General features: G+C 36.3%; 2 protein-coding genes across 2 annotated transcripts in view; both read right to left on the bottom strand.

The window, feature by feature from the left end:
• Positions 1 to 24,106, bottom strand: part of tfc (Brevican core protein triforce) — a 223,880-nt gene that overhangs the window by 144,641 nt on the left and 55,133 nt on the right. The gene's annotated exons all lie outside the window — the stretch shown is intronic.
• LOC141479945 (uncharacterized) lies at positions 14,101 to 23,148 on the bottom strand. The gene is made up of 3 exons (XM_074169413.1): positions 21,883 to 23,148; positions 16,939 to 21,820; positions 14,101 to 16,875 (listed from the first exon to the last, which is right to left on the bottom strand). The coding sequence occupies exons 2-3, from the start codon at positions 17,310 to 17,312 to the stop codon at positions 16,164 to 16,166; spliced, it is 1,086 nt and encodes a 361-aa protein (XP_074025514.1). The 5' UTR covers positions 17,313 to 21,820; positions 21,883 to 23,148; the 3' UTR covers positions 14,101 to 16,163.

The raw sequence follows: 24,106 nt of genomic DNA, 5'->3' as shown, positions 1-24,106 counted from the left end.
ACTCCCTCAAGTCAGTTATTAGTCGCAAAAAATCAATAGATTGATCTGAGTTGTGGAATTAGATTAGGTTGTAGCCATAATTATTTTCAAGGAAGATATCAGTTTCTTGCACTGAGAGTGTCTATTCCCAATGTCATTGTCATCATGTAGCTTTTTGTTTAATTCATCTCCCACTGTTCTTTATTGTAGAACTTTCGTTTTCACCGGCGGTATTCTTGACACGCCTGAATCATAAAATGTAGCCCTGGATTCAATTCACATGAATCTCTTTTTTTTCAATAGGTACATTGAATCAACTCGCTTCATTCTAGTATGTCTAATGGATTCAAAATATTTTACAGCCTGATTCGTAGAGATTGTTAAGATCAATGGCAAACAATTTATATTGTTCAAATAGAGTTATATCATATACAAAGTCAATTCGAATTGCAGAAAAACTAAATAGTTACCGAATGTCGGCAGTTTCTTTGTGTGGCATGGGCAGCGTGGTATATCATACGAGGTCTAATCATTATTTTTATGTGAGAGGTTTTATATATAAATAACTAGTAGATTTATCGGACCCGGTACATTAGTATTTCATTTAGCTATTCGGATTGACTTCGTAAAGAATAGACTATACACCTGAACATAGGTACCGTAATGAACAAAATGATCGGAACTTCATTCAACTGTGAATAAAGCATTAATCATTTAGAATGAAATAAATCCATTGAATGTAATCAAAGGTAGAAGCTAGTGATTATGTGAAATAAAATTTGATTCATAAAAGACGTTTATAATAACAAAGGATGAAGGAGAAAAAAAAAGTCTTTGTAATAACTGAAAAAGTATCGATATGAAATTGTATACGAATTATTCTCGAATTGAATCTAGATTCCGACTGGAGCTTAAACCACTAGTTTTCAAACTCATCAGGTATTATAATGGACATTTTTTTTCAGTTTAGATGTATATTAGCTGATTTCGATATAATCAGATTGATTCAAGAATTATTAGAGTTGAAAAAATAGTGATGCATATTTTACTCATCGCTATTTCAACAGTTTGAAGGTGATCTGCTGTGATATGGAGCTCAAAAATAAATATTTTTTATTTTATTTTTTGTCTGGCCTCGACGAGGTCATGAGAGTGTAGCATTTTTGGATAGTAGTAAACTGACTGATGGAAGTGAACAAGGAAGTGAACAAGAATTGCGAATATTTGAATTATGAATACATAATGAAGGTATAATGAAGTTTCTTTTGGTAACGCACGGATATAACTTTCCTAAATTCTAAAATTTGACATGAGTTTATATTTTGTACTAATATGTTTTATTTTTATAGTTAGTATGTGAACTTTTGACTAATTACATTTGGAAGTAATTCCTAATGTAATCAGAAACAGCAATTTCACTAATTCATAAAAATGTCTGAAAAGTTTTCAATCACTGTAGCTTATATACAAATTGAAAATACGTTTCCCACACCAGAACGAAAATATTGTCTCTCGATGTACATGTAGTAATTTTCATTACAAATAATAACAAAATAACACAATTTGAAATTTGAGTAATATTAGGAATTAATTTGATGACCTCCATTATATAAGGTAATAGTTCATCCAGGTGCATATAAAAACATTAACATAGCTGTAATATTCAATTTTGGTTGTCGCCTGAAGACGCTAATTTGGTTATCATAATGTGCGTCGAGAGAAAATAGTTTTGTTCTGGTGATTAGCAACCGTGGTTGATAACTTTTCAAATATAAATATGAATTAGAGAAAAACTAGCTTGAATAGTAAAATGCGCGACGAGAGAATGTATTTTTGTTCTGGTTTGGGTGAAGTATTTTCAATAGATTCATTACACGCCAGGGGTTCCAATTCTACTTCTCTCTGTGGCTGAACTCTTCAATGTATTTACTTTATTGGTAGGTTTTCAATTTTTACATTTTACCAAAACCACGCTACGTGTTTCATTATTCCATAAAAGCTATTTCAGACATGTTCAGTACTGAAGGATCTACTGAAAAGTGAAACACGTGCCGCGTTTTCACTTTTCAGTGGAAATCTCACATTAAAAGATTATTTCAATACGTTTTAATGGATTTCCAACAAATATCAACCGGTTCTATCTATTTCGTTATTGGAATAATCTCATATAGAGCTCCGATTTAAAGTTTTTCCATATGGAAATATTAGACTTTTCAATGAAAGACAACCATCTGCCAAAGAAGTCAATGAAAAATGCAGAAGAATCTTTCGAACGCTACATATTTGTTGACAATATTGTAGCCTGCTTCCATTGTATGTCACATATATTTGCAATAACGCAATCGATGAACATGGAGAGTCAAGAGCCGTTGCGCTTGATATCTCTAAGGCCTTTAACCGTGTGTGGCATGAAGGTTTGCTGGCCAAACTTTGATGCTATGACTTGTTGAATCATTCTTGTAAATGACTCTACAGCTACAGCAAGTTTGCTGGCCAAACTTCAATGCTATGACTTGTTGGATCATTTTTGTATATGACTCTACAGCTACCTGAAAAAACGTTTCCTGCAAGTGGATGGATATCTCTCGAATACTTCAACTATTAACGCTGGTGTTTCCCAGGAGTAGTTGTTTACAGCTGATTCTCGGCCTCCCCCCACCACTATGACGTATTAATTGCTTTTTTTATTGGTTGTTGTTTGGTGAAGTTTTTTTGTTGTGCAGTGAAGTCAAGGCATTGTGACCTGAAGTGTCTGGTGCATGGATCGTTCAGATTTTTTTTTTTCATATGAGATTTTGTGTGTTTATGTGTGTGTGTAGGAGAATGCACGGTACAGGGTTTCATCATGTGCTTGTTTGTCTATGTACAAACATACGTCTGCATACTTCGAAGATCCTCCAAGTAATAAATGCTCCATCGGTGTTAGGGCACCAAGTTAGTAGTGGAGTGACGTCACAGCAATAACCGTTCAACGGCTAGAGAGCGACATGTTCACTCCACGACGTGTGGCAGAGTAATGCGTATTCATCGGTCTGCCCTCACCTCTCCTGAAGCGATGAAGGTTCGCTCTAGCCCCGCTATCGATGGTGACACAACGGCAGCCGAGGACTGTTTGCCTAGCGTCTACCCTCTCCGAGACCGCAACGACCACTGCTTGCTCGTACCGGCAACTGTTATCGCATCAAGTTGGGAGATGGGCTTGGCTGTGACGTCAGGCATCTCTAGTGGATAGCAACTAGCAATGTGAATCTTTCACGGTTTCATGGTGGGGGTGACTCACACTGTTTAATATAAAAGAAATGCCTGGCACACTATGAAATCAGTAGACGAATATATCTGCAGCAGTTAGCAATTGGTAGAGTGTTATTCAGTTCGTAATAGAAGGAAGACGGTGAGTGTATTTGTCTGTTGGAAATTGTTTATATTTTCATATATATTTTCATCATGTCCGTTTCAAAAGTAGACTTGAATAAAATTAATAATTTGATTGTACAGGAGGTTGAAATACTAGAGCAAAAGGCCTTATCATCATTGCCAATTGATGAAGTGTACATAATTAAAAATATGTCAACTTATTCTACACGATTTGGTAAATCAATTTTATTAACTTTGCAAGATGTGAGCAATGATAAATTATTTAAAACATGGCTACCAAAACGTATTTCGTTGCAATTCAGTGATGACGATATATCTTGTATCAACTCATCAGGTGGTAAATATACGATGATGTATTTAGGACAGAGCCAACAAAGTTTTGCTGGCATGAAAACGCGATCTCTAGTCAAATTCAATATGATTGAATAATAGTAATAATTTATAGTGAATTTCTTTAGGTCATAGCTTACAAAGTTTTTTTTTGGTGTGAAAACGATAACTCTAGTCAAATTCAATATGATTGAATAATAATAGTAATTATAATGAATTTCTTATTGTTTTATTAATATTCATATATTAGATGATAATTATATGGAAATATAAACATTACTAACTTAGTTGAATACACTCACTTTGTAACTACAAGTAAAATGGGAATGTGAGTATTATATCACTGAAAAATTGGAGGTTGCTTATTGTTTTTTTTTTGTTCGATTTCAGTTCCACCATTTAAAGATGTGGATGCAGTACGCAAGTCAAGATTGGGTCGATATTGTAGATCTCAAATCATCGGTTCAACATTTGTCGTCTAAATTGAAGGTGTTGGGTGATGGAGCCGAACATGCAAGCGTTTATGATATGAGTGTATGCTATGATGAAAAACAAATCGAATTATGCCTTCGTGATGCTGAGAACTATTGGAGTGGTGCAGAAGTTTGCAACAAATTTTTGGATAATGAATTGGAATTGTGGCAACTTTGTGAGGTTATGATTGAACTGAACCTAAGAAGATTCCTGTATAGCCTCCAACCATACTTGCCAGAATGGATTATTCATCACTTTGAATTGAATGATGAAAATCGAGAGGAAATTGAAGATGGTCGCGAAAATGATGATTATGAGGAAGAAGTTATTTTAGATAGTCTGTATGTTCCTGTGAATCATAAATAATGTCAAATAAAAAACTTTGTATTATTTTCATGTTTTATTTATTTAAATCTGATGAAATACAATAGAAAATGATTACAAAACAATAAATATGATATAAAATACAATACATGATATAAGTCAGTTACAAATAAAAAAAAAAAGAACATAAAACAGTACATGATAGAGTGAAAAAAAAAGTGTCAATATCTGCTATGAACTGAACCATCCAATGCATTGTATGTTAAAACTGTATCATGCAAAATTAATGCATATACTTTAGTGTTGTCTGGAAACTTGGTCTTCCTCGTCTCAAACTCAATCTTTATATCAATAGTTGATGATTTTGTTGCATTCGGTTGATGGGAACAATCGATGACGAATAGTGGATTCTCTCTAAATTGTCCAATGTCCATCAGAGGTTCACTCATATCTTTATCATAATAACTTCGCTGGAAACTCTCAAAAGCATAATAAGCAGGAGCATCAAGTTTTTTATCGAAATTCAAATTCCAACGCTCATATGGATAAACTTCAGAATTCAAGTATACTCGAATACTATTGATATCAGCAGTTGTGAATTTTGTAATATCTTGTGTTCTATCTTCAGATGTGGTAGTACTTTGGAATGCGATGATGACAAAACGAGGAGTTTCCAATGCGTTAGTTGTTTTGATGGCCCATATGTCTGAAGAAGTCCCACGTAATGATGGTAGTTCATAGAGGTCCCACATACGATACGCCAACTTGATTTTGGCATTCAGACCGCTTTTGTTTATTCTACTCAAAAGTTTGAGCTTGTGTTTATCATCTGGTACAATATGCCTTATTTTCCATTCGATTTTATTTATTTCCAAATCAGCATCAACCTCACCTATATATGAGTTTTTGAATGATCGAGCGATAATCAAAATCAATTCCTGTTTGGCATTCAAGATACTTTTGTTGTAATCTTCAGCAGAACCCATCAAATATTTCAGTGGTAGTTTTCCACTAAAAACATGACTGTTTGTATCCAAGATATCTTGCTTCAATTGTGAAAGTCCCCAACCAGATGTCAATAATGTGTTAGCATGAGATTGTCCAAATGATATCATGGTTTTCATTGTAGATGTTATCCCAGGTTTTCTAACAACAGCCACTTGTTCACCTCCCATTTCATAACGAATTTCGTCAAAGAGAAATGCAATTGCATTATTCGAGAGATAGCATGTTTTCGCTACATCTTTGGGGGTGAATTTACCTTCTATGTAAATGAAGCTCTCGGCAATATCTAGTATAACATCTTGATTATTGGTTCATTGAATATATTCAACTTTTCATTGTTTGTTTCGAGCACCATTGTTATTTTCTCACTTTCAATCCAATCGATTTCAAAAATTTAAGATCACTCACAGACAGAGCGTTATGTGCTAACTGTTTAGCATACACTTGTGGAATGAGCTTCTTTTTATGCACACCTTTCTTTTTGATAGTGCAACTCGTTTGGGATTGTTCAATGCGATTTTGTCTATTATAAATGAAACCCATAACAACAGTTATTCGATTTTCTTCAATTCCAAAATAATGAAAATCTCTTCTTCACTTCCAAAATCGATAAGGTTATTTTTTTCATCCAAAATACGCACTGTAATGTTGTGAATCAATTGACGACCTTCTGGACTGACAGGCATATATATAATACTGTGTGGTTCTTTAGTGAGATTGTAGCCAGGTTCAACATCAATATCGAATGAGAAAAGAATGTGGGATTCTTCACCATTTATATATGAACCAGATATTATATTGCAATCTAAGCGGATAAGTCTCACAGTTGTAATGTTTATTGGTAATGATGATTCATGTATCTGATTTGGTGGAAATATTTCATGAGCGAACCCCATCATTTCTGCTATTGAATTTGGATGTGTCAGATCAATTTCATATTTGGATCGCATTTCACATTTGAATGTATTATTATTGGCGTGTAGATAGAAAATATCATCTGCAACGACATCATTTGGTTTTTTATCATGAAACAATCTGAACATGATATGTTTCTGTATGACGGCATTGATCTCTTCTATTTCATAAGCACCACATGGAATTTCAATTGTCAACTTTTGGGGTATCGATGAGTTGTCATTACTGATTCTAAAACTAACTAAGTTATTAGCTTCAGTTATATTATTGATTGTATTGCACCCATAGAATCCCAAAAGTCCTAATCCATAACGACTGTTCCTATCCAATTCAATTGGTGGAAAAAAATCCGCACTCAAGACACTTGTCCCGACAGCTTGTAGCTCGAACTTTCGTGACATGACTGATGAATATTTTGAAACACATTTCAATTTATTATTGTACACAGCAACAGCACATTTGAGACAATTTAACTTTTTGGAAGGTGTTGTATTGTAATAAGTATCATTTTTATTGATACCAATATTCACATCCTCTATATTACAAATACAACACATAGATTTCCGAGGTATAGGACCGTCATTAACATCCGATTCTGAATTTTGATCGTGGTGGTGGTGCTCATAACAATATCTATGTTTCATTATATCGATGTCATCTTGCAGATGCTTAGGCAACTTTTCCCAAACATATGCAATCTCATGTGCAACACATGCAAGTATCACTTCCTTAGGCATATTTGCAAGCATCACTTTATCCATTTTTTTCAAGGTACCATATTTTGAAAACATTCTAAGTGAAAACCCCATTCCCTTGATAGCCTCCCGATCCAGTTTTGGTGTTGAATCCATTTTTATTTGGAAAATTATTTAGAGAGAAACTGCAAGCACAAGTGACCACAGAGAACTGTATTAAATTTCTGTTGTCGATCATAGTTATATTTGATTTTTACATTCGAACATTTTCGAAAGAATCGAGTCAATTCCAATGGTGGGGGTAGATCTCCAAAACTATCGAAATATGTGACTTCTTTCCCACATTTTTTATATGCCACCCAATGTGTTCCTGGTCCACTTATTCCATCTAAATTAACAATAGCTGTCTCGTTTTGTTTTGGACCTGAAGATGGTAATCTATCACGCATAAAAACACCACGAAAATGTGGAATTTTCATTTTTTGTGCATAATAACTGAGATCGAGATCAGTAAGAGGCCTCTGAGGTAGGGGTTCAATTAGTTTTTTGTTTTGTTTGTGGCTTTGTATGGTTTTAAATATAGTCCTAAACCTTTACGGTATGGTTTGAGATATATTCCACTTCCGCGTTTGCCTAATGCTACAGCCTCCATGGTTTTATTGTGACGATTGGCTTCCATTAAAGCCGCTCTGCTGGCTTTTGCCGAATTCACGGCCTTGGTAATACCAGCAGCGGCTCCCGCCAAACTTCCTAGTGCGGATAGTCCAGCAAAAATTGGTATCAATGGTAAAAGTCCACCGATCTTGGGAACAGGAATTATGCGTGGTGTGCGGATTTTCTTCTTTCCACCGGCAGCTTTAAGGTATTTACGTGCCGCCTGCAATGCCACAGTGATAGCTTTTTTGCTATTATTCGTCACAAATTGATTCCCACCAGCTTTCTTCAATACATTTCGCACTTTATGGACTATCCCAGCACCAAATGCAACTTTTTTAATTTTATTTTTCTTCGTTTGTTTCCTCTTACATTTTTTCTTATTGGTACTACAACCCATGCCCATATGTCTTTTCGCTTTCATAATGTTGGTGACAAGTAATGCAGCTGCTCTTTCCCCAATACTCGCGTCCTTCGATTTAACCCTATCCCAAGCGCTGTATTCAAGTTCTTTGTCGGCTAAATGTCTTGCTGCAAGATCGGATGGATGCTTAGAATATTGAATATCGTGTTTTTTGCATTCAATATCTAATTTATTGATTCCAGGGTCGTTACGAGCTAAACGTTGTTTCAATTTTGTACCCGGTCCACAGTATTGATAACCTCCGGTAGATGTAATTCGAAAGGAAGTTTGTTTATTAAATCATTAACAAAACCACAACCTCTTTTAATTTTACGATCACTTTCAATACGTCCGTATCGTTTGATGGTACACATTGAAATGAATAAGCTAATAACATTTATATAGTCTCCAACCACGGCACGATGCGCATTGTAAAACAGAAAGAAAAGTTTGCTGTAGATAATCTAGATGAGAAATTTGGTTGTGGATTGAATGGACAAAGGGTATTCAGACATGGTCCACTACTTCCATCATCAGTTCGAGGACTCATTATAGGACCTTCAAATTGTGGAAAGACGAATGCAATGATATCACTATTAACACATCCACAAGGACTGAGATTTAGAAATGTGTATCTCTATTCGAAATCACTCAATCAACCTAAATATCAGTACTTGCGAAGTGTTTTGGAACCTATAAAAGGATTAGGTTTTTATACATTCAGCAATAATGCAGAAATAGTGGAACCCTCCGACGCTAAGCCTAATTCTGTTTTCATTTTCGATGATGTGATATGTGAAAAGCAAGATATTATTAGATCATATTTCTGTATGGGACGTCATAAGGATGTTGATTGTTTTTATCTAGCACAGACATATTCACGGGTACCCAAACAGTTAGTGCGTGACAATACCAATTTCATTATAATGTTCAAACAAGATGAGACGAATTTACATCACATTTATTCAGATCATGTTTCACCCGATGTAACATTCAAACAATTCCAATTGATGTGTGTTAAATGCTGGGAGGACCAATATGGATTTCTAGTCATTGATAAGGATAGAAAAATAGATGAAGGTAGATATCGCAAAGGATTCGATAGTTTTATATACCCATGATCTTGTTTTTGGAACTTATTCGATCACTGAATATTGTAGTGGTCACTTCACCAACGAATTAAGCTTTAATTAAAAAAAAAGGGCATTATGAATACAAAAAAAGATCCTGAAAATAAAAACAATGAAATAAATTTGAAACGTCAACTAGTAGAGACAACAGAAGCTGTCAGGCAGAAATTCAACTCTATCAAGAATGATAATATTGAAAATCGTACGACACTTGAAAGATTGTATGAGCCCATAATGAAACCATTGAATGTTTTATCATCAAACGCTACTTCTAAATCACCAGTGTTATCACCAAATCATGGAACTGTTCAATCTACTTCAAATTATCCCATGAGTACTCCAATAGGAAGAAAACAATCTTTTGGTAGTGTATCATCTGTGAATAGTGACACGAGCACACTTCAAGACGATATGAGAACAACTCTATTCGAAACACCATCATCGTCCCACATCGATTCCTCGGATCCTGACATCTCACCTGTTATGAATGAAAGTGGTGAAGATGTTTTGATGAAACATTTGAATAATATAAAATCTAGAAATCCAGCATATGATGGAACATTTGGCGTACGTATGGATCCAATTACACAAAAGCTGAAAATGGGAAGTCTAGTGGTAAATTTCAAAGATGGAAACATTTCATTTTGGGATGCTAATAAAGTGAAAAAATATGAATGCGCAGGTAGTCCAGAATTGTATGATATGATTTTTTTGAAGAATCCACAAGATGTTGATAATGAAGAAACTCGTCAAGTATATTCCAAAATATTGAAAATAACGAATGCTCCATATAAACAATATCATCTGAAGAATGGTTTTAAAAATACAAATTCTAAAAAATTTCGTGAAGTTATCAAACCTCTATTAGACTCACGACAATATCCAATAAGAAGTAGAAGTAAAATTGGTGGAGCACTCAAACGAGTGAAAATGGAGAAAATATATAATTCTAAACCTGTGAATTATGTGTACTGGAATTCACCGAAAGAGTTAGTTGCTCGCCTACGACTATTGGTAGCTTCAAAGTCAGCCGGACATACCGGACATGATAATGAAATAATTTCAATAATTGAAGAATTACGTGAAGAAGGTATAATATATTAACATATTCACATGTAATGATCACTGTCACATCATCATTCAATGCAGTAACATTATCACCTTTTCTCTTTAATCATATTGAAATAGAATGACTAATGAAATAAGTGATGTCAAACGACAAGTTGTTAATGAATTACATAAACCTGCAAGACGTAATTTTCGTAGAAGAATAACCACCATCAAAGGTTTTGCAGATCTATGGCAAATAGATTTAGCTGAACTGCAACCTTATGCAAAAAGTAATGAAGGATACCGATATATACTTGTAGTGATAGATTGTTACTCCAAATATCTGTGGACTGTAGCAGTTAAAGATAAAACAGGTAGTACAGTAACTAATGCAATGAAACATGTACTGAAAGAAGCCAAATACTCCCCCAAACACATACAAAGCGATCAAGGGAAAGAATTTTTCAATAAAAGCTTCTCATCTCTCATGCGAGAATATAATATCAATCATTATTCAACATTTAGCACAAAGAAGGCAGCTATAGCAGAAAGAGTGATTCGTACAATAAAGGCATGGCTCTACAAGGAATTTTCGATGAGAGGTCACCACAAATGGCTTGATATTCTTCCAATTATAACTAGTAGATATAATAATAAAGTTCATCGTACAATAGGTATGGCACCCATCAATGTTGATTCAACAACAAAATTAAAATTCAAGGGTATCAATGGAATTGGAGGAAGACAAAGTAAACCCAAATTCCAATTAAATGATATTGTACGTATAAGTAAATACAAACATATTTTTGAAAAGTCTTACACTGCGAATTTTACCACGGAGCTATTCAAGATTGTTAAAATTAATAAAACCATCCCAACGACTTATAATCTTGAAGATATGAATGAACAGCCGATTAGAGGATGTTTTTACGAAGAAGAGTTATTACGAACCGAGAATCCTGACGTATATCTGATTGAGAAGGTGTTGAAGAGAAGAAAAAATAAAGTATATGTAAAGTGGTTAGGCCTTCCTAGCGAACAAAATTCTTGGATTGATGAATCAAATATGGTTTAAATGTATATAATAGTGACTTTTATGAATAAAGTAATATTAAAGTTCATTATTGTTTTCATTTCAATTATAAGTATGTGAACTGAAAAATATTGCAGCGGTAAACATTGCCCCAGCCATTCGCAATGTTCTGTGTATACCAAACCAAATTAATTGTATACTCCATTCCCGCTTATATTTTTCAACTCACGATATTGAAAACACATTATCATTCCCAAAACTAATCGCCGTCACTTTGAAATGCAGTATCCAACTCTTTTTGCCAATTATCTCTCACTGATAATGCTGTCTCATAAAGCTTAGTCGACTCCTCAAGCTCAGCCTGAGCTTGCATTCTCGAACGTTGATGGAATTGCTTATCTTTACCAATTTTTGAACGGAGTTCATCAGCATCTTTAGACATTCTAGCCAATTCAACCTTCGCTAATGCAATCTTGGCATCTAATGCTTCAAGAGTTTCATTATTAGCATTAATAGCTCGCTCACTCTTTTCAAGTTCAGCAATAGTCATCTGTGCCTTTACAAGACGGCATTTTGCTTTCCTTTTCATTTCCCCAAACCGATGGAGGGGGCTGAAAGAAGATAGCGGTTCAGCTTTCAAATCACTCTTCATTTCTTTAGGAGTACCTTTTGGCTTCCTCTTCGATCTGTCACTTTTCGTTGCGGGTTTTTTCTGTCGCACAACACTTTTGGATTCTTTCTTTTCTTTAAAGTCAGTGACAATCGATGAAGATGCCTTAGTAACCTTCCTCTTGATTGTTCTAGATTTCTTATCAACACCAAGAGGAAGGGTAGATGAAGAGTGTTTGAGTGATGATAATTGCGAAACGATCGGATTTTCAATAATAATTTGCTCATTTGGTTCTGGCACATCTGCAAAGTTAACGAAGTCGTTAATATCAAAATCATTTATCGAATCTTGACTCGATAAATGTAATACTGGAATATTTTCAAAATCAGTCTGATCGATATCAACAAGTGGTGAACCATCTTCAGCAATCAATAGCGGCATAGAGCTCATGATTATTAAGGTCTGAGGAATGATATGTGATAGCAATAGAATGTGGATAGGAAAGGTGATGATGTTACTGAGACCTCACCATTTATAGAAGAAAATAAACTAGCGCATGCGCTCTTTCATCAACTGGCACATGCGCTCTCTCACTAAACTATTCACGCATGTAACAATCTTTGTCATTTAAGAGGAAAACTTTGTGTTGCATGCATGTATTTTTAAATGTTAGAAAATAATACAAATAAATTCAAAATATATATATTTATTAATAATAGAGGACAATAACGATAATAAAAAATGAAAAATGTTAATATGTCTCTGTGGATGTGGAACGTTCTTTGACTCTATTCCTCAATAGTTGTTGCTCGTGCGTCAAACACCAACATTGAAAAAAATGGATTCTCCTATTGGGGTAGAGTTGACCAACCTTCTCACACAGATCCCAAGTACTTCTACATGCATTGCATACATGATTCCAACAATTCATGGAATATGTATCACAACGCAAACAACGTTGCAGTGGAGTTGGAACGGCAGCACAGGTACCACAAATATTTCTACAGATACCTATATTGTTAAATATTATAGGTTCGGAACACTTCAGACACTGTAACTGTTGTTGACGATAATCCGATTTTGTTCGCTTCGGTGGATGAGAAGGAGGCGATAGTTGAATCCGCAACACGCAATCACTACACATACCAGTACATGGATTGATTGAATCCTTAGGTCTACTTATTTGACAAAAGTAGCACACAATAGCCCCTGCAATCATCATTGGGTAGACACACACTTTTGGTTTTTCATTCCACTCTTTTGGAAACGGCATTTTACTAATTCGATTAGAAATATTAAGAGATGACTTACAGAAACTCTGAATGCTCTCTCCTATACCTACGATCTCTATTTATACGAATCAACATCATGTGGAAGTATAGTGGGATAACTTCTCCTACTATTCCACTCTAAACGAGTCAAGTGGGAGTCGCATCACCTCCTATATAAGTTGACTTGCAAACCTAGAGTTCATTCATTCACTCTCTACAACTGTGAGCAAACAACAACAAGATGAATTCTGCAAAAATAAATGCTGCATTAAATAGAATAGCTGCTGTTGATGAAAACAATTGGATAGACGAATCAGATGATGAGGATGTCAATGTTCCGCTAGAGGAAGTGATAGTTGAAGCAGAAGATGTTGGAGTCGATGAAGATGAGATAGACGAAGTTGAAAACGAGGCCAACCAAAGCGACGAAGATGATGACGTGATGGAGTTTGAGAGGGTCATGGATGAAGAAGGAGATGATGAAGGGATAGAAGCTGACACAACTGAAGGTGATGGTGCTATGAGGATCGGTATGCGAACACTCAATGTCAGTGAGACACTGGAAGATCCCTTGGATTTGTATTGTGCATTGGATGCATACGTATTGATCAGCACAATAGATGGAGAGAACAAAAAACTATGTTGGTGCTGCTTTCGGTTTTATTCGCATAGAAACAATAATGGAGGGTGGTATGCCCATGTCAACACCCACAACACTGTCTCAATTATGGAAATGGGACAGAATTGGTGTGAAGCTTGCGAGAGGCCACTAACAAACTTCACCCGAGTATCTACATGTATTATATGTAATAATGTCCAACCTGTGGCACAATAACCGTGGACCTACTGGTCAAAAAAAAAACAACAGCCCTTTTCAGGGCTACATTATTCACACAAACAGTAGTTAGTTGTATTAGTATTCATAGATTATGTGACAAATGAATACTTTGACTAATAAAAGTCTAAGTTGGAAATTTGTTAGTCTTTGAATATCTATACATTATATGACAAATAAATTACTACTTTGACTGAAAAGTCGAAATTTGGAATTTGATAGTCATTGAATATCTATGCATATGATGAGTACTACTTTAAATGAAAGTTGAAGTTGGCATTTGTCAATCATTCATATGCATATAATGATGAATACTTTCACATACATATATTTCGTTTGAGATTATAATGTTAACATAATGTTAACAATGGTATGAATCTGTTTCTGTTTGAAAGTATAATGGTAGCTCTGAAAAGAGCTATTTTTTTTATTGTTTCAGTCTTTAATTGTAGCCCTGAAAAGGGCTGTTATTTTTTTATTAATCCATGCAATGATATGGACTAACGCTCCTCATCATCAGAAACAATAATTATGGTATCGTCATCTGAATCAGATGATATACTAATGATATCATCCTCATAGTAGTCATCTGAATCAGATGATATACTCATGATGTCGTCGTCGTCATAATCAGCTGAATCAGATGATATACTAATCACATCATCCGCATTATTATCGTCAACAGCATCTATGTCGTCCTGAATACCTTGTTCCACTCGTTCTGCGAAATCATCAGGAAGATCATAGATTCGCTGCAGAAATTGAGCGAAGGTTGTACTCAAATGATCAGACGTTGAATCTATTTCATGTACTTGGATGGGTCCTGTACTCGACATTGTGGAAGAATGATATAGAACTGGGATTGTTGCTATATTTATATTGGAAGAAATGAAATGGAGGGGGTGAAATGTAGAACAGTGTTTGAGATTCGAAAACATCAAGAATGAAACTCTGAGCGATTATTAGGAGAAATTCTAGTGATTATTATGGAAAAAAAAACTAATAAGAGGGAGAGGAAGGGAGGAAGACACTGCCCCAGCCTCGCAGTGCCTCGTGTACACCAACCAAAAAGTGTGTACTCCGTGGAAGGAAAGGAAAGGAAATGATGGACGAGTAGATGATTATATGTCATCATCGGAATTGAGGACATCATCATCGATTAGGATTGGGGATGGCGGAGGACTATCCTCGATGAGGATAGGGGATGGTGGAGGACGTCTAACGTCAAGCTCGTCATCAGCATCATCACCAGAGTCGTCGTCGTCATCATCATCGTCGTCGCTACTCATTGGGACAATGTCATCATAAGCAGGGTCCCACCATCCGTCAGGATCTGGATATTCCGAGTCATCCAAGTGTCCTTCGTCACTGCCAGTGACATGTTGAACTTGCATCCTGATGTCGTGATCCCGGTATTCGTATGGCGGACTGTGGGGTTCCGTGGTGGAAGAGACTACCTGTACCTGGCTGTTATCCCAGTAATTGAAGTTGTACCCCTGATCCGGGCAGCTATAGGGTTCGGAGGTTGAATCGGGTTCCATCTCGATGCTAGCTGATCAACTGAATGTTTCATCAGATGATTTCTACTTTTATACTTTCGAGAGGGAGTGGGAGAGGAGTGGAACATTGAGTAGGGGTAAATTGTAGTGTGACATAAGACATATTCAATGAGTAGGGGTAAATTGCAAAGTGACATAAGACATATTCAATGAAAGAGATACTTGAATGGATAAAATACAAATGAAATATACTTGTCGATTTCACTATGAAACATGTCTATTTTTTATTTTTTAAATTTTCTTCACATGAAATTATTTACAAGTGATTAGAGGACACAAAAATTGATGTGAGGTATTTGTCTAGAAGAACTTGGAATTGAAATAAAAAAAATAATAATAATAATAAGAGGAAGTGAAGAAAAATGCTCCAACCATCGCATTGTTCAATGTGTACCAAACCAAAAAACAGTGTACACCCTTTATTTCACTTCCTTTTCCTTTATTCAATATAAACTTAACAAATATAAACTTAAAACTACCATAATTAAATACTCCTAACTAACCTAAAACTAATCTTACATTTACACTTCATCTACAAAAAGAGTGTCCATAACTGTCACTATTTTTTTGTACAGCTTTATCGAAGAGGTCTCTGCTTTACACCTTTCCTGCAGAGATGCATAATTCCGATCTATTTCGGCCATTTCCTTTTGGATTTCCCTCCGTCGGTTATCCATTTCAGCCATTTGTCGCTTCATGGTAACCAACGCGGCCTCGCTAGATCGGGCAGCTCGTTCTGCTTTCTTGCATCTCTGCAGAAAAACACTCATCTTTTCACTAACCTCTCCGATAGGCTGTGGCACCAACACCTCAGGATTCGCCGGTGTCGCTGGCAGCGGTGGTAGTCGCGTCACCAACGGCGACAATATCACCAACTCCGGAGAAGGACTCCTCGGAATTTCCACTGCTGCTGGTGCTGCTGCTGGTGTGGAGGCCCTCTTACGAGAGGTCGAAAAACTACCTGCATAAGGATTAGTCCTATTGCAAGTAGCTCGGTACTTTGAAATAGGACCAACCTTTGCTGCAGGTCGTTGGCAAACCTTCTTCACAGCCCTGACTTCCTCCTCCTCCTCGAATAAGTCAGGGCTAGAAGATCTGCACCTAACTCGCGAACGCGAAGTGGTTGGCTGGTCAACCGTCACCGCTCTCGAAGATGCTGCCTCCTCCTGGTCAGCGGACACCGGCAGAATAGACGCCACAGCATTATTCACCTCCTGTGTATTGGTTGCCATTCTGAAAAAGAAGAAATAATACAAAGTTAGTTGATATAAAAAATAACATTCCTAATTTACTTACTCAAATATCAAGTTGGTCGTTGGAACGTACTGCCTTGTTGTGGAGTGGACTGCTCTCGATGAGATGACTTCTCGAACTGAATGTTGTGGAGTGCTCTCCGGAGGGTATCGACTTCGATGCGTGAGCGGTGGGAAAATGGTGGGAGCGCACATGCGCGATGAGGGTAGGGGTGTACATGCGCAAATGTTGGGAGTCGGGGGGCGGGGCTTCGGGGAGGGGAGGGGCGGGGCTTCGGAAAGGGGGCGGGGCTTCGGAAAGGGGCGGGGTATCCGAAAAGTTGGTGGCGACGGGGGGGGGGCCCCGCCCACTGCCTGGGCTCCACCCAGGTGGGTGGGGCCTCCGGCCCCAGGTAGGCGGGACATCTGGAGAGACATCCACGCCCTCTTCGCGCGCGCGTTCGTAACATAATATGCAACCGAACACCTAACCTAACGTATTAACGTATTAACGTAACCTAACCTAGTACGCTAACCTACCGCTATGCAACCGAACACCTAACCTATCGTATGTATTAACGTAACCTAACCTGGTACTCTAACCTACCGCTATGCAACCGAACACCTAACCTAACCTAACCTAACCTAACCTAACCTAACCTAACCTAACCTACAGTAACTATTAACCTAACCTAACGAGGGAATACTAACCTAACACCTAACCTAACGTAAGTATGCAGCTAACCTAACGTAGCTATTAACCTAACCTAACGTGGGAATACATTCACCATGTTGGTTCCATTAATACATCATCAGTTGGTTTTGGTTTTGGTTGTATTATTCTATGATTTGGATTAATGTTCAGTCCTGGATATCCCAGTCCACCTGATGATGATGGCCTGACTTTATAGTTTCTCTCCAAAACTTCTTTATGGTTTTTCTCCAATACTTCAACTCTCTGTTCCAGTACATCATACTTTTTCATTGTAGTCCCTGTTATGTTTGACATAGCATCAAATTTTTTATTTGTAGACGCTGTTATGTCAGACATTTTTATGTCTACATCACTTGTAAGTTTGTCAAATTTACGAGTGAAAGTTATCCGAGCCTCTGCAATTTTATCGTCAAATGCTTGCCGGGCGTCCCGAGCAATATTGCCTATTGTGGATTGTATTGCAGCTTGTAGGGCTAGAAGTATAACTTCCTTTGCTCCATTAATTTCCCCCTCAAGATATGATACAGTTACACAATCACTCTTGTCAATTGGTTCACTTGTATTTTTCAATATTTTCCTTTGCATGTCATAATGACCATCTTTTGTTAATTTAAAACCATTCCCAGGAGGACCTCGAATGACATTACCACCCCATTTTCTTTTTCTACCAAACTTATCGATTGTTTTAGACATTGTGCACTCTACGATGATTCTCTTCAAACTGATATTTCTATCATTTACATTATACTATATATTGCAGTAATTGATTAGGGAAATAGAAATAATACAAATAAAATTTTAATCATTTTATATTCATTACAGTAATACATATACATACATACATAATATATTAATATCACATTACTTCTATCATATATTATTAATTATAAATGGCTACATAAATATCAATATTGAATTTTCCGGTTTTGAAGATATTGAATGATATTTCAATCATTGATCTCGGCAGATAATAAATTAATCAATTGATCCAATGGAGTCTCCTGAGATTGTGATTGTTGAATAATATTACTTATCCAACGAATGTTCTCATTTGGATCGTTTTCATAAAATTCAATATCATTATGACCCCAAGGAAGAGTGTGGGTAGTATTCGGAATGATAAATCGTTTATCATCGTGATATGATAATGCAACTTTATTTTTTAATTCAGTATACATATCATGTAACACGCTTCTAAATGAATTCATCTTTCTGAATATCATACCACCTTGTTCGACGATTTTTTGATAATCTTCGCATGTCAATTCATTCTTTATTACAGATCTTTTAACCCCTTTGGCTTTCTTAAATTCACCATCAACAGATTTCACATAATATGCTTTAGCACCTGTACCATAAAAACTCATGATTGGATCATTTGGAAATTCATCTTTGAAGTTACCCAAGACTGAACTTGTTACTGGAATATTGAATTGGTTAACTATACTGTAATTGGATGTATCAAATCTACTTATGTTAGTTTTTATGAATTCATAAAAATTTTCTGTGTTTACTTTAAGAATGAGCGAGTCGGTATCTGTGTAAAGTAAAGAGACATTTTCATCAAAGTGTTGTTTGATGCATCCATAGAAAAAGTCATACATGACTGTTTTAGATAATTCTAATATGGAAAATCCCAAATATAATGGTTTATCGTAATGAACCTTCACTCTACCCAATTGAATGGCAACGAAATTATCAGTGAAAATTGAACAATTTTTGAAATTTGGTTTGGCTATGAGAGTGCTGGCACCTATATTTTTCTTTATATTTTCCCAATGTGTAACGAGTCTAACATCAATTCGATTATCTACATTCTCCATTGTCTTTCCATACACCGCATTATTCATTAGTTTATAGAAATCTTTAACAGATTTGTTGTTAGACCTATTACGCATTTCAGTATTAAGATCTATATAGGGTTTCATCCAGCATGATTGTTTGAATTTCAATACTCTATGTGTATTCATTACAATCAATCCATTTTTGACAGCTTGCTGTAGATTCCTATAATGAACAATATATTTTCTTTTATCATTCAAATTTGGAATTAATTTGGGAATTTTCGATTGTGTACGAGGTGGTATTATTTTTTCGACTAAAAATGGAAGGTCAGAATGTTTATCATGCAACTCTTGTGGATAATGAATGTCCACTTCAAATACATACCCATACGGACTATCAGTACTCACATCCATCACATCGAGATTAAGAATTTCATTTGGTGTCAACCATGTAAATTCACTTGTTGGTAGAGGTTGTGACATACTGTGACCGTATAGATTTGTTGCATCTAAATATGTAATGAATGTGGAAGGTTCGTTGGGATTATAATTGGGTAAAAATCTATTATTTGCTATATGTTTCCTCTCGCTACATTGACTAATTCCACCTCGTATACCTTTTTGAAAAAAGTGAATCATATCAATGTCAGTTAGTAATTCCAATTCAACATTAGTGAACTTCAACATGGCATCCCATGATAATCCAGGTGCAGTGTAATATTGTGCCGGATCTAAGTTATATATCTCTAAACTTGTGGTGCGGAAGTTTTCAAAAATATCACATAGTAGCAATACATCCGACTTCAAATACAAATCAGAGTATTCCCCCAAATTCTGACACTCGAATAAATTCCAAACTTTTCTAGCCCTATCATAATCAGTTTCCGATATATGTTCACAATTGAGTGTGTCATAAAACTGATTTTTTGTCGGAAGTAATGGATAATTCAATTTGTCAATGTCATCAACAAAACTATATGGAAATACACCTTTCTGTCTCATCAAATTGAATTTCTCAATTTGTGGGAAATGTTTGTGCATCTCCAAACATTGATCGGAGGTCAAGTTTGCACCCAACTTCTCCAACGAATTAGTCATAAATTTATAACTATCGATAAATCTCATTTTGAGATAATTCTTCCTAACCACACCATCTTTATCGGTATAGCTGTGTGTAAAGAGATGCTTCGTGAAAGATATATATTTCTCTTTAGTTTGCGGGATAACATCAACTTTCTCTTTATTCCTATACAATTCTTTTATGAATAAATGACAATCATAACCACTTAAATTATGAAAAATGATAGGTATGAAGTTTGGTATTTTGAAATTTAAATTACATTTCGAGTGAGCGGCATGTGATCTTTTCTTTCCTGTGACATGACAATGATCTCTTACTTTGACGTCACCATCAGTAAATGCTTTATTACATATACCACAAGTTCTGGCTGCAACAAACTGTTCTTCTTCTTCGACAGTTTGTGTATCCATTGGTTTAGGGTTTCTGAGATGATTTTCATGTATCTCTTTCAAATCATCTTCAATGCTACTCACAAATTTCTGAGCTGCATCTACACCCCTATATGTAACAAATTTTGTCAAATCATCATTATATGAACACTTTATCAAATAAGCAAATGAATATGGGGCATGTTTGAATGTTTTAATCGTGTATGAACTTCCAGGATTTGGCTCATTCACATGAATCGGTTTAAGCACTGATTCAAAATCAGCATACACTACAAATGGCACCCTCATTTGCCTCTCAAAGTTTTCAAACATTAGTTTATTTTCCGCAACCATTCTACCATATTTATTGATCTTTAAATTAGTAGTTGGTGTTGTGGTACTAATGTGATTACAATCATACATATTATGACGTAAAAGCAATCTCTCATCAGAAAAATATATCAAACATCCGTCACAAAAATATTTTTTCTGTCTATGAGCTGATAGTTGATTAGAAACTAATCTTGAAAGATCTTTGATCCAACAATAGTGACCATTACCGGAGTCATCAGTTATAAACAACAAATTGACATGTCTCCGGAGTCTTCTCTGTGAGTATCGCAATGGACCAATAACTTCATACTTCATTTTACCCTTCTCAAATGTACTCTCTAAACCGTAAACATTAATTGAAATATCATTCCTATCTTCGAATATTTCGATACTCTTATTATTAACTTTAACCGGAAAATCCATACCTGTGACATCTAAAACAGTGGAAAAATGTGGATATGACGTAAGTTCGGACACTCGACTATCTGCAGGATATAATGCTGATGTTATAGCCCAGGCAAAACAATATTGATCTTCATTACGAACATTCACAACAGCTTTCTTCCATTGAATACATTGAGGCAGCTTCACATATGAACGTCCTTCCAGTGGACTGTATTTATTAATGTTGACCTCGAGAAACAATATTTTTTCACAAGTCCAACCTGAATTATAAAAAAAAAAAAATTACTATTCAATCTTATTGAAATTTTTAAAAAATAAATACCTGAGTCACGATCCTGGAACTCAGTCGTTTGAGCCACAATTACATCACGGAATCCATCAAAAACAGCATTCAAATCTGAAGATTGGTCCACTATTTTATTTTGGGAATTAAATGACTTCGTGTCCCTCGAATCATCAGTCTGAAGAATATAATTCCCAAAAACTTCCATATTCACCTTGATGCTTTTATGGATCCTGATGGCTGATTCCAGTAATTCAATGACCTTCTGCCTAATCTTATTGAAAAATGACATGTAGTCACTGGTTACAATCGAACTCTCCACCCTGTATGTAGCAATGCGGCAATTGAATGCATTCGTTATAATTTGAACACCGTCAGACAATTGAACACATGCATTATTTTTATGACTCATGGTTCTTCGGTGAGAATTCACTTGGCTCATAGGAATTGTCACATTACAACAATTGCACGTATACATAGGTGTTGCATTATCCACTCTCACCCGTTTCACTGCAGGCCCTCCTTGGCAACTCTGGAGCTGATGCCGACGAAGATTATCACTACGAGTGAAAGATTTACCACAGTCACAGGAATACATTTTATATAATAGTTCTCACTAACTCACTTGATGTAAACTGACATAGCCAACACTCGTACGCTTCTTAAATACACTCTGATAGGACCCGTCAAGACATCATAGCCAACCCCACTTCTCAACTACATGCGCCAAGATTACCTCCCAACTGAATGCGATAACAGATGTCGATATACGAGCAAGCAGTGGTCGTTGCGGTCTCGGAGAGGGTAGACGCTAGGCAAACAGTCCTCGGCTGCCGTTGTGTCACCATCGATAGCGGGGCTAGAGCGAACCTTCATCGCTTCAGGAGAGGTGAGGGCAGACCGATGAATACGCATTACTCTGCCACACGTCGTGGAGTGAACATGTCGCTCTCTAGCCGTTGAACGGTTATTGCTGTGACGTCACTCCACTACTAACTTGGTGCCCTAACACCGATGGAGCATTTATTACTTGGAGGATCTTCGAAGTATGCAGACGTATGTTTGTACATAGACAAACAAGCACATGATGAAACCCTGTACCGTGCATTCTCCTACACACACACATAAACACACAAAATCTCATATGAAAAAAAAAATCTGAACGATCCATGCACCAGACACTTCAAGGTCACAATGCCTTGACTTCACTGCACAACAAAAAAACTTCACCAAACAACAACCAATAAAAAAAGCAATTAATACGTCATAGTGGTGGGGGGAGGCCGAGAATCAGCTGTAAACAACTACTCCCAGGGATTCATATTGTCTACAACCCTCTTTTTATTGTATATCAACGACTTATTTAAAAAAAACAAAAATCTAATATATTGCTTTGCTGACGACAGCACACTTGTCTCGTCATTCCATTAGGATTCCAGGACATAGGCTGCGGATGTACATCTTCACAGGCAGCAGGAGGTTGCATATGACTTGTTGGATCATTCTTGTATATGACTCTACAGCTACAGCAAGTTTGCTGGCCAAACTTTAATGCTATGACTTGTTGGATTATTTTTGTATATGACTCTACAGCTACCTGAAAAAACGTTCCCTGCAAGTGGCCGTCGATGGATATCTCTCGAATACTTCAACTATTAACGCTGGTGTTTCCCAGGGATTCATATTGTCTACAACCCTCTTTTTATTGTATATCAACGACTTATTTAAAAAAACAAAAATCCAATATATTGCTTTGCTGACGACAGCACACTTGTCTCGTCATTCCATTAGGATTCCAGGACATAGGCTGCGGATGTACATTTTCGCAGGCAGCAGGAGGTTGCATATCTTAATGAAGATCTAGAGGTGATTTCGAATTGGGCATCGCTTTTTTCCAAGAAGATAAATGTCTCCGAACCGGATATGATAATGTAAAGACAGACAATTCCGCTTTCTGCTTCGATAAGTTTGTTTGGAGTTAAAATAGATACCAATATGTCGTGGCACAATCATGTCGCTGAAATTGCAAAGGCTGCTTCTCAAAAGCTTGGAACACTGTTCCGAACAAGAAAACTGTACAAACTTCAGCAATTTCTGATGCTTTATAAAGATCAGACCTTCTTTGGGGTATTGTCCTCATGTAGATCCAGAAAAGAGCCATACGCCTGATTGGAGACACGAACATCTCTTGCAACCTTGATAGTCTGGAATATCTAAGAAAGGTTGAATATTTATCCCACTTTTATAGATACTTTCACGGGGG

The sequence above is a fragment of the Leptinotarsa decemlineata genome, unplaced genomic scaffold (assembly GCF_025532065.1).
Source record: "Leptinotarsa decemlineata unplaced genomic scaffold, Ldec_3_MD MMD2_P_RNA_scaffold_11, whole genome shotgun sequence".
NCBI lineage: Eukaryota > Metazoa > Arthropoda > Insecta > Coleoptera > Chrysomelidae > Leptinotarsa > Leptinotarsa decemlineata.
The sequence above is the reverse complement of the archived record's forward strand: the minus strand, read 5'-3'. Positions and strand labels throughout refer to the sequence as shown.